The 11877-nt window shown below is 38.5% G+C and overlaps 1 protein-coding gene across 1 annotated transcript; it reads right to left on the bottom strand.

The window, feature by feature from the left end:
* Positions 1-406: 406 nt before the first annotated feature.
* Positions 407-9874, bottom strand: LOC128564548 (frizzled-3-like; the record flags this gene model as incomplete). Its single annotated transcript, XM_053559983.1, has 3 exons — positions 9772-9874; positions 9213-9401; positions 407-1317 (listed from the first exon to the last, which is right to left on the bottom strand). Coding segments are annotated over exons 1-3 (1203 nt in total), but the record flags the coding sequence as incomplete, so codon positions are not given.
* Between the last annotated feature and the right edge of the window lie 2003 nt (positions 9875-11877).

Raw genomic sequence — 11877 nt, 5'->3', positions numbered from 1 at the left:
AATAAATAATAACTAAAATAACTATCAATATAATATATTTTCCTGTTGATATTTTATTTGATATTGCCAATGTGCAGTTATCCTCAGACAAGAAATATTTCTAATATTTACCTGACTCCAATTGTTTCTTCTTTTGAAATTACAATTATAGTTGATAAAGTTAAAACAAATTGAGTTCGATGCTGCTGAATTTGAGAAACTTTCAAAAAGCTCCCAGGTAAACCTCACAATGCTTTCTGAGATAGAAGATAACTGTGTCTTCTGAATGGTACTCTTTTGGAATTTTGATAATGTGTGATTCAAAATAAATAACAAGTTTTCTTTAAAAAGAAAGTAAAATAATGACATATTTAAAATATTTAGGCTTTGCTCAAAAAATTCTTTTTTTTTTTTTTTTTTTAATATTGTCACCTTCAATTTTATTCATCGCCAAAAGGATGATAGTTAGAGTTCCGGGGATGCCCCATGCACTGGCGTGAAAAAGCAATGCTTTCTTCTCAATAGCTTCACTACCCCACTTTGGCACAGCCGCTAAGAACCATGTGATGGTAAGAATTACCCACCATACACTGCCAGCCATAGTAAAAAAATACAGTACCATAAAAAGCATGGTGCAGGCTTTATTATGAGATCCTTGTGTCACTGTGGAAGCCTTATACTGTCCAGGGCTAGATGCATTGCAGGCTACTCGATCCTCAAGCAAAAACCCAATGAAGAAAATTAATGATACCATCATGTAGCAGACTGCATAAAATATAATAGGCCTCTCAGGATAACGGAATCTTGTGACATCAATCAAAAAAGTTAAAAAAGTAAACAACGTGGCAGAGAGGCAAATGATTGAAATCAATCCTATGAAATAGCGAGCAAATGACAGTTCTTCTCTCCTGAAGTACATATTTGGGCAAGGAGGTGAACAATCACGCACGTGCAAAAAGGAATAACCAAGATCAGGATCTATTTTCAACTCTCGGGGACACCAAAAACCATAGTCCCTCTGTACTGCCACCGGGGCTCCTTCAGTCGGATCTCCGGCTAAGTTCAGATCCACAAGTCGAGGATACGGCTCATCACAATCTGGGCACCTACTGCATTCCATATCTTCAGGCCAAGGAACACCAAACATCTCCATGAGCTTTGAACACTCGCTGTAAGCCCGCTGACACAGCCTACGACAGAGAAGTGTGACACGTCCATACTCCATACAAATCGGAGCATAGAGTGCACAGAGAAATGGCCGGAAATCTCGAGAACAATCCAGATTCACCATAGGGTGGAATGGCTGCAGGTCTTGGCTTGGAAGTTCTTCTTCTATATCTTACTATTAAGTTCTTCGGATAAATACTCTTTGCACTGTCAGAGGTTCGTTAGCTTGGTCTCACAAAAGGCATTTGTTCTTGGTTTCACAATACGGGAAAATGACATCATCTTGTTTCTTCTTTTCATTTTATTACATAGGGCACATCTGGCCAACACATCAAGTTGATCAACCACATTCCCAAACAACAGATTCCATCTTAGGAGAAGAGCTATTTCTTCCTTTGACCGAAATATCCAAGATAGCAAAGAGGTGGAGAGCCGGTTGGAATCCAGGCAGTCTGAATCCATAGTCTGCTTCTCTTTGTAGTGAAGGTTCAGCGAAAGTTCTCCATCTTTTTTTTCTGCCAGTCTGATCTATCTCCTGGGGCGACCTCCCTCGGCGCGGCGGGGCCGCGGGGTCCCTGGGTAGCAGGCTCCGGGGGCGGGAGGGGCGCTCGGCACCCGGCCGGGCGGCAGGCGCCGGCGGGCGGACGCCGCTAGGGGGCAGGGGGCCAGGGCGGAGCTCAAAAAATTCTTTATGGAGTTTAAACAAACATCCAAATACGAACATGTGCTTAAAATAATCCAAATCATGTAATAGTATAAACTAATTTGATATAAAATGGGGAAGAACTCTCTGGGTTAAGAAAACTTAAAAAGAATTTCATTGACTACATAAAATTAAATACTATATTTCTGGACATAAAAGTACATGTTCAATCAAAATATGAGCTACAAATTAGAAATAGGACAGATTATAACAAAACTAGATTAAATATACGATGTGTTCCTATTGGTAAAGGGGAAAAGTATTTGAACACATCATTCTAAAAGTTTTCAAAAATATAATTTTACTTTTCTAATAAAGTAACAGAACTTTAAATAATGTTAACCATATTTATATTTAAATTAACGGTTTAAGAAGATAATAATGCCTAGTGCTGGAAAAGTCAATGAAGTGTATATATACATATATTTTTTTTTATAAAAGGTGTACACTCTTATAAACTACTTGGGTCCACTTATGTTAGTAAGTGCTTTCTGAAGGGTAAAATGGTGACAAGTTTCAGAAGTCTCAATAATATTAATACTTTTGACATAGTAATTTCACTTTTAGGAAGTTATGTGTAAGAAATAAATGTATAGACAAGTTATGTTTAAATGGCATTTGCTTCAACATTACTTACAATATAATTGAATATAATTGAAGTAACCTCAAATCCAATAAGAGAATAATAATTAAATTAATCATGACATATCTATGTGATGGGATATTATACCATCTAATTTAATAGACTAAATGTCCATAGTATATATTTAAAGAACAGAAAGTTTCAAAAATATATCCAACACATTTCCATTTTATATGTGAAAATTATGCAAAAGATGAGGGAAGCATCTTAAAATATTAATATTTGTTGGTGAGACTTGATGCAAATAAACAGCACCTACTCAGTCCATTTGCACTGAACTGAGGGATCTGGGGAGGGCAGTTCCAGCCATCATCTCTGCATGGAGATAGAAGAGTGCAGCCCCTCCCAATGATCCTCACTGGCTTTTATTAACATCTCAGTTATGAGAAAATTTAGCACAGCAGAAAGCTTCAAAGAGAGAGTCAAGGTTGAAAAACAGGGGGCCTATCTTTAACTGTGTGATTGATCTCCTGACACGTTTTGTTTACTGTACTTCTGTCTTATCACTGCTAATGTGTGACTGAGGGCTGGGACGGTGTGCTGTGTACAGCAACTATTGTTTTTAGTGCTCAGGGCCAGCAGTGATGCTTGGCATTTCCCCAAATTACTCTGTACCTACCACTTTTAACCCTGTGCTCTATACTAAATCTCTCCCCTTATTTGTTACAACAGACAAAATCCATCAAAAGGAAATATAGGAGAGGGTTTTTAATCAGGTTGCTTTTAAAACCAGCCCAGGTTCGTATAACCTGTGACCACATCTCTCTGTTCATGTTAGAAAGTTCCTGAGACACTGATTAGCTTCTATTCTAAAGGAATTTATCTGTAACCTATCCCTACAAATAGTGATAGTTTCGGGTACAGAGATTATGGATAAGCTTACATGTATATATATATATTTATAACATAACATTTGTTATGCTATGCTTAGCAAATTTTCTTCCATGGTCACATACTTTTGTAATATCAATTTATTAATGTGATAATTTTATAAATAGTGATTCTTGATTGCAACAAGCAGAAGTTTAATTTTAGTTAAAGAGTAGGGAGGAGGATGTAGGTGTGGCAGGGATAGGCAAGACAGGAAGCAAACGAAATGTGTTCCCTGTTCTTTAGTTTCAGGGAACCTGAAACTGGTACCATGTTTTAGTGGTAGATATGGCTGAAAAAGAAAATAGAAGAAAGATAGCTAAATATATGGACTTGGAGATATATTTAAATAAATTTTTGATATATGTGATGATCCATTGTATTATCTATGTTATATAAATTATTAGTTTAGTAAAAATGTAAAAAACCTTTAATTTTTGCTGTACGTTTCTTTTTTTGGGGGGTTCTCTTTTCTTTTTCTTTTCTTTTTTTTATTAAATCATAACTGTATACATTGATATGATCATGGGGCATCACACACTCACTTCATAGACCATTTGACACATTTTTATCACAATGGTTAACATAGTCTTCCTGGCATTATCTCAGTTACTGTGCCAAAACATTTACATTCTACATTTACCAAGTTTCGCAAATACCCCTGTAAGATGCACCACAGGTATGATCCCACCAATCCCCCTCCCTCTACCCACCACCTGCTGTACATTTCTATCAAATACAACACAAAATACTATCTTGTATTTCAATTACTATTTTGTCAGGTTGCTGAGGATGTACCCTTTGCATTCAGTATGTTTTGAGAATCTTGGAATTTTTCAAAGTTTAGAAAGTTTCAAATTTCCTAGAACTTTTGTTCTCATTCACAACTGTGGTCAGCAAAGACGAAGCCAATAGCTCAGAATTTAGTCTTGCCCGAGAGAGAGGGAGCGGTCACGGGACAGCGCAACACAACATATTTCGTGTGCTTAACTTACATTATTTTGTCATGAATGACTTGGAATAAGCATTCTTTTCCTGGTGTATGAGCAGCTCATGAGCTATCATTCTTCTGTTCCTATCTTCACTAGGATCAGAGCACAGATGCATTCACAATTACCCCAGATGGAGGAATTTTGCAATTTTTAAATTAGATTAAGAATGTTTTATTATTATTATTATTTTATTTCAAAAACTTTAGGGGGTAAAAGTGTTTTTTGTTATGTGGATAAATTGTATCATGCTGAAGTCATGGCTTTTCATACCCATTGCTCGAATAGTATGCATTGTACCTGATGTGCAGATTTTTATTCCTCACCCTTCTTGCCCTCCCCCCTTCCTAGTTTCCAATGTCCATTACTGCTTTTTATAACCATATATATCCTTTGTTTAGCTTCCACTTAAGGTGAGAACATGTGATTTTGATTTCTGTTTTTCCATTCCTGAGACACTTCACTCAGGAGAATGTTCTCCAGTTCCATCCAAGTTACTGCAAAATATATTATTTCATTCTTTTTTATGGGCTGAGTCACTCCAGTATGTGACTCTCTCTCTCTCTCTGTGTGTATCACATTTTCTTCATCCATTCATCAGTTGATGAACACTTAGTTTAATTCCAGATCTTTGCTATTATGAATTGTGTTGCAATAAACATTCAGGTGCAGGTGTCTTTTTTATAAAATGACTTCTTGTCCTTTGCTTAGATATCCAGTAGTGAGATTATGGATCAGATGGTAGATCTACTTTTAGTTCTTTGAGGAATCTCCATACTGCTTTTCATAGTGATTGTATGGATTTACATTTCCACCAACAGTGTATAAGAATTCCCTTTTCACTGATCTGTGCCAACATCTATTATTTTTGACTTTTTAATAATGCTCATTCTGACAGAGGTAAAGCGTTATCTAGAACTCAATACCATGTACAGTAGTTACAAAGAAAATAAAATACCTAAGACTATAATTAATCAAGAGGAAGGATCTCTATAAGGAGAACTACAGAACACTGATGAAAGAAATCATAAATGACACAAACAAATGGAAAAATAATCTTTGCTCATGGGTTGGAAAAATCAACATTGTTAAAACGTCCATACTGCCCAAAGTGATTTACAGATTTAATGTAATTCCCATCAAAATTCCAATATAATTTCTCACAAATCTGGAAAAAACAATGCTGACCTTCATATTGGAACTAAAAATGAGCTGACTAGCCAAAGCAATCCTAAGCAAAAAGAACAATACTGGAGACATCACATTACCTGACTTCAAATTATACTAAAAGGCTATAGTAACCAAAACAGCATGGTACTGGTATAAAGGTAGATATATTAGACCGATGGAACATAATAGAGAACCCAGACATAAAATGGTATAGCTATGCCCAACTGATTTTTGACAAAGCAGACAAAAACAGAAAGGACAGAAAACTTGGATAGCTACATGAAGAAGAATGAAACATGATCTCATTTAATACAAAATTTAACTCAGGATGGAGTACAGACTCAACCACAAGCCCTGAAACCATAAAAAATTTTATAGGAAAAATGGAGGAAAAACTCTTCTAGACATTGACCTGAGCAAAAAATTTATGACTAAGACCTGCAAAGCAAATACAGCAACAGCAAAAATAAATCAATTGGACTTAATTAAACTAAAAAGTTTCTGCACAGAAAAGGAAATAATCAACGGAATAAACAGACAAGCAATAGAATGGGAGAAAATATTCACAAACTGTCCATCTGACAGGAATCTATGAGAACTCATTCGAATCAGCAAGAAATGAACGAATAGCCCCATCAGAAAGTGGATGTCTTTTGACAATTTCTATGCAAGACTCACCTTTCATTTCTATTCTCCTCTCTCTGATGCACTTTTAGATGCATTGGATTTTATGGATTCTAGAATTTCATTGTGAGCACTTAATTGTTTTATACGAGCTTGTAGACCTTCAACATAGTCTTTTTTTTTTTTTTTTTTTGTAGAGACAGAGTGTCACTTTATGGCCCTCGGTAGAGTACCGTGGCATCACAGCTCACAGCAACCTCCAACTCCTGGGCTTAAGCGATTCTCTTGCCTCAGCCTCCCAAGTAGCTGGGACTACAGGCACCTGCCACAACGCCCGGCTAAACATAGTCTTAATGATGGTAGATTATTAACTCCTGCAATACAACCTTGCTTTCATTGCTTCCAGATTTTTGGCTTTATATTCCCCCTGGACCCACTGAGATATTTATAGTCCTTTTTTCCTAACCCAGGATCCTGTTACCTAATGTACTATTATTATAATGCTTATTTCATGGGTCTCTTTTTTCTGTTCGTCTCATCTTAATATAATTTTAGTATTTCTATATAAACAGGAAGAAATTGTTTGGAAATTTATGTTTTACACTTGAAATATGGTTTGGTGATCTTTCTATGCCGATGACTCTGGCTAGATTTCTTTCTCTCTCTCTCTCTTTTTTGAATTGCTGTAGAGTACCATCACAGTATGATATCACAGTATTTTATTATTCTTTTAATGATGGATAAATAACAGATTTCTATTTTTTGTTATAATAAACAACGCTGTGATAAAAATCCTTATTCATTTTTGTTTTTTGCTAAAAAATAAAAAACCCATTATGCAATGGGTGCATAAATTTGAATTATTACATCAAAGATTATATACTTTTGAAATTCTAATACTTAATTACTTTTAATCAATACTGCCAAATGATCCGCTAACGTGGCTGTAATAGTTTATACTCCATCAATCATAATTAGGAGTACCTGTTTTCTCACATCTTTATCAATGTTGGTTATAATCATTCTCTTTCACCAGTTAGATGATGGAAAAACACCTTCTTTAAAAATTTCATGTTTTAATTCTTAGTGAAGGTGACCCTATTTTCATCTGTTTATTGACTATTTGTGCTTTGTTTTTTGGCGACATTTTCTATAATGTTTCCTTGTTCATTTTTATATTTTTAAATTTATTTATAAAAGTATTTTTATGTTTTATGGAATTAATTTGTTCTTTTAACATTTTTAGACTTTCTATTTTTATTGTAACCTGTAATATAGCCTCAGAAAAATTTGTAACAAATTACTATACAAGCAAACAGCCATGTATCCACTGAAGTCAAAAAGATGCTTTTAAGAAGATAAAAATATTCTTCCTGCCTGAAGTGGAAGGGTTAATCCAAATCAGCTTGTCTGCTGACCCCTGGCTCAGAGGGCTGGGATGATAGGCTGGAAATGAGGTCATTCTCTCTAGTGGCTGAAAATGAAGCCAAGAAGCTGAGACGGACAAGTATGGGCAGAGGAAGGGCGAATGAGAGCAGAAATGTCATTTAAGTCTATTTTTCAAGTTTTATGATGAGGCCTTTTAACAGTTGTGTACTTGTTTAAGCTGGCTGAAGATGGGTTTCTGGGACTCGGACAGTAACCATCTAATGAACCTAGAATTCCTGCCCAGTTTTGAGATAGATTATTTTATTTCCTTCCAATAAAGAGTTTGGATGTATATTTCTAGGAAAAGCACTAACAGATCACTCATTTAGAAGCTAAATGCAGACAATGTACTAAAAAGATGCCAATACTCCCATTCCTTTTGCTTCTATATTCCAAAGTTCAGTGAAGCTGGAGGGAGATTAGGGGATAGAATAACAAGGTGAATCCGAATTTGTTAAAGGGTGCAAAAAACGCCTCATAAAACTTATAGTTGGATTTTAAATTTCACTTACTGTGTTTTCTGTTCTAGAAGTGCTAATTTGCTTTAAAAATTTTTTTCACATTACTTTTGTAATTTCTAGTTCCTTTCAGATACCTTTGAGATCAAAAAAAATTTTGAAACAGAGTTAACATAACAATTTCCCAGGGTGGGTGACAATTCCAGGGCTGGAGGGCTCTCAGTCTGTTTCGTCACATGTCTCTGGCTTTCTTCTCACAGCGTCTCGTTTTCCTGCATGTTGGTGATTTTGGATGCCTGGTTCTCAAAGTCCAAAGGTTAAGCTTTTTTGTAATACTTTAACCGTTACCCTACTTCCAATTAATTCTTTCTCTGAGGGCTCGGATACAAAGAAGGGGTGGTGGGGTTTGTCAGACTTCCTGCTTAGGCAGGTGCTGGCTTTTCCTTCCTTTGCCTCATTCCAAGAAGCCCCCCAAAACCCAGTTCCGCTCAAGCTGGATTTTCACATATGGATAAATGCCCTCAGGACAAAAGCAGTTTTGCAAGCTGTGTTTACCTAATTGGGCTCCCATATTTTCCTAGATTTCGGTCTAATAATTTTCATATAAATTATTATTCATATACATATGTCACACATTATGCACATAATGCAGATTTTTTTTAGCTGTCCTCAGCAGGAGAATGGGTTTTAATTACCCGGTCCAACATACTAGAAGTGAAAGCCCTTCCATCTGGAAAGCAGGCAGAACAGGGGTTGCTGGAGCCTGAGGTGGGCGTGAAGATTGACCGTAAATGGCTAAGAGGAAATGTTTCAGGGTGATTCAAGTGTTCTAAAGCTGTGTTATGATTATGGTTGTACTACTATATAAATTTAGTTTGATGACATGTGAATTAGACCACGCTAAAGCTGTTTAAAGAAGAAACTCAGAAGTAGTAGTTGAAGAATGAGAAACCTCAGCGAGTTTGAGGGGGAATGTGAAGTAGAGAGAGATTATATTCTCATTTCCTGTTTGGTGTTAGCATGAAGACGCTTCCCAGGGAGTCCCCAGACCAACATGGGGTGACCATAGCAGAGGACAAGTGACGATTTGGCATGACTGAGCAGAAAGCGGGCTAGAGATTGCTTCTTTCACTTAAATTCTGCCTTAGCTGGGTGCCATGGAGGGAGGTCTGGAATGTCACCTGGACTTCTTATGGAGGACTTGGAATGTAGCTGAGCAACAACCAGTGGTGTCACTGTGGTGAGGACTGTGTTGGCCGTGCAGGGGGCAGTGCGGCACGGCTGTCTGAGGCGGAGGGCCTCCAGGATCTGAAGCACCTGTAGGGGCTGAGATGAGGAAGTTTGGGTGAAGGACAACAATGCCTGACATACTGTGAGAACAGACCATGAGTTACATAAGTCAAGTTCTAGAAGCAGATAATAAGGACAGAAGCTGCCACGTGGCAAGACCCACTTGCAGTGGGATATACCCTCACCTCCTTTCCATCTGCACTGAACCAGGGATGATGGGTGCCCTGCCCTCCAGTTCCCTGGGTGCACGTGAGCTTTACCTTATTTTCAGAAACTGTCTTGCAAAAGATGAAGACAGTTCTTTTGAGAGAGGAATGTCATTCCTAACAGATAGTTTGATTTGGTGGATTATTTTCACGTATAGGACTCTTAAATTAAAAAATTCCATTTTGAACCAGAAGAGAATGATTCACCTCTAATTGGCATTTCAAGGCTCTTCCCCCATCCCACCTTCAGCCATATGCCGGATGGGTGTTTGGCGAAAGCTTGGTGCATTTGTGGAGGAATGAAGACTCCTCGCTTTGGTTATACATTTGGGTGACGATGTGTACATTTTGACACATCCTCCCCTGCCACCACTGCAATCAGTTTCCACTGGTTAATAACCGCACTTAATTTTTCCATGTGTGTGGGGATTGCCAAATAATACATACGTGGATATGAATAAGCAAAAGATGTCTCGTTTCTCTTAGAAGAGAAAGCCTCCTGGCTCTGTGCCATGAGTTGCAGCCTGCTTGTTTTGTCAATACCAGTGTATTTCATTTCTGCTTAAAAGAAAACATCTGACAAAACCAGTTGAGATGGTGCAGACTTTCAATAATGGGGGCGCTGTTTCTATTTCCCTGGTTGCAAGCAAGTTGGTCAGCTCCCTGTCCTGGACAGGCCACGCTGGTTTCTGAACTTGAAGGCCTCCTGCTGCTGTGGCTGTGCTCTCCTTACCGCCCAGTCCAAATGCTCCTTTTCCACCAGACGCAGCTTCTACTCCTGTTCCCATGAGTTCTTTTCTAAGCACTTGAACTCACACACGTTTCCTACTCCTGTGGACTAACAAAGCATTTAAACACAGACTGCTCCTTTGGTTCTCAGTTGCACGCTGCCTAGGACAGTAATTTAACCATACTTCAGGTCTTCATCTAAAATCCCTCCTAAGCCCCCTGAGATTAGAGCCCACAGCCTGGATCCTCTGTGCATATTCACCGTGTATGACCCACTGCTTGGTGCCGGCCAAATCCAAGTTTCTCCAGAGCTCTTTTACTTGCTCGCTCTATGACCCTGAGCATACAGCTTAGTTTCTCATAGCTGTTCAGAAGACAAGGGAGATTAGGCATGTAAAGAATTTAGCTTGTGTATGTTTAATAGAACAAATGAACACCAGCCATTCGTGTAGAAAGATTGCCGAGGGCAGGAACGGGGTCTCCTTTCTTCTTTCTTGTTGACTCTGCAATTAAAATACGTTCCTAACCAACCATTTCTCAGGACCCTCCCTGCTCCGGCTCCCACCTCACCCTGTCCCTGCTTTCCTCTCATGCCCAGAGGGTGCATCACCTCCTCACAGGTCTCCCCTGCTCTCTTCTTCTGGGCCTGAAGTTATTTTCCACAGAGTCATCTACTGAACTAGAGGTATATATTTGTAGGGTGCACACGATGTTTTCATATAAGCATATAATGTGCATTAATGAAATGAGGGTAATTGTATCTGTCACCACAGACATTTGTCACTGCTTTGTTAGGAATATTCCACTTCTTTAGTTTTAAAGTCTACCTTCACTTGTCGATCGTAGTCATTTGTTGTGCGATCCAACACTGTTCATTCTGTCTAGCTGTATCTTTGCACCCATTAACCACCCTCACTTTATTCCCCCTTACACCCCTGCTACCCTTCTTAGCCTCTCATAACCATTTTTCTTTTAATTAATTATTTTTTTGTAGCTACAGAGTCTCACTTTATGGCCCTTGGTAGAGTGCTGTGGCCTCACACCGCTCACAGCAACCTCCAACTCCTGGGCTTAGGCGATTCTCCTGCCTCAGCCTCCCGAGTAGCTGGGACTACAGGCGCCCACCACAACGCCCGGCTATTTTTTGTTGCAGTTTGGCAGGGGCCGGGTTTGAACCCGCCACCCTCAGTATATGGGGCCGGCGCCCTACTCACGGAGCCACAGGTGCCGCCCAGACAACCATTTTTCCACTCTCCGTATTTATGAGAGCAATTGATTTTAATAACTCCCACATATGAATGGGAACCTATAAGATTTGTTTTTCTGTTCTTGGCTTATTTCATTTAAGAATGAAACGGCAGGATTTCATTCTTTTGGGGGGAGCTATATAATATTTCATTGTGTAAATGTAGAACAATTTCTTTATCCATCCGTGATAGACACTTAAAAATCCTGGCCATATTTGGGGACTGCTTCCCACACTAACTTCCTGCCTTCCTTTCTTTCCACTTTCCTACCAAGTCAGCTCTGATCACCCTGGCTTCCTGCTGTATGTGGACGGCACCAGGAATCTGTCAGTCTCTTTCTTTTTTCAACACACGACTTGCTCCCTTATAGTTTC

The sequence above is a fragment of the Nycticebus coucang genome, chromosome 14, assembly GCF_027406575.1.
Source record: "Nycticebus coucang isolate mNycCou1 chromosome 14, mNycCou1.pri, whole genome shotgun sequence".
NCBI lineage: Eukaryota > Metazoa > Chordata > Mammalia > Primates > Lorisidae > Nycticebus > Nycticebus coucang.
This window is presented reverse-complemented; position numbering and strand designations above follow the sequence as displayed.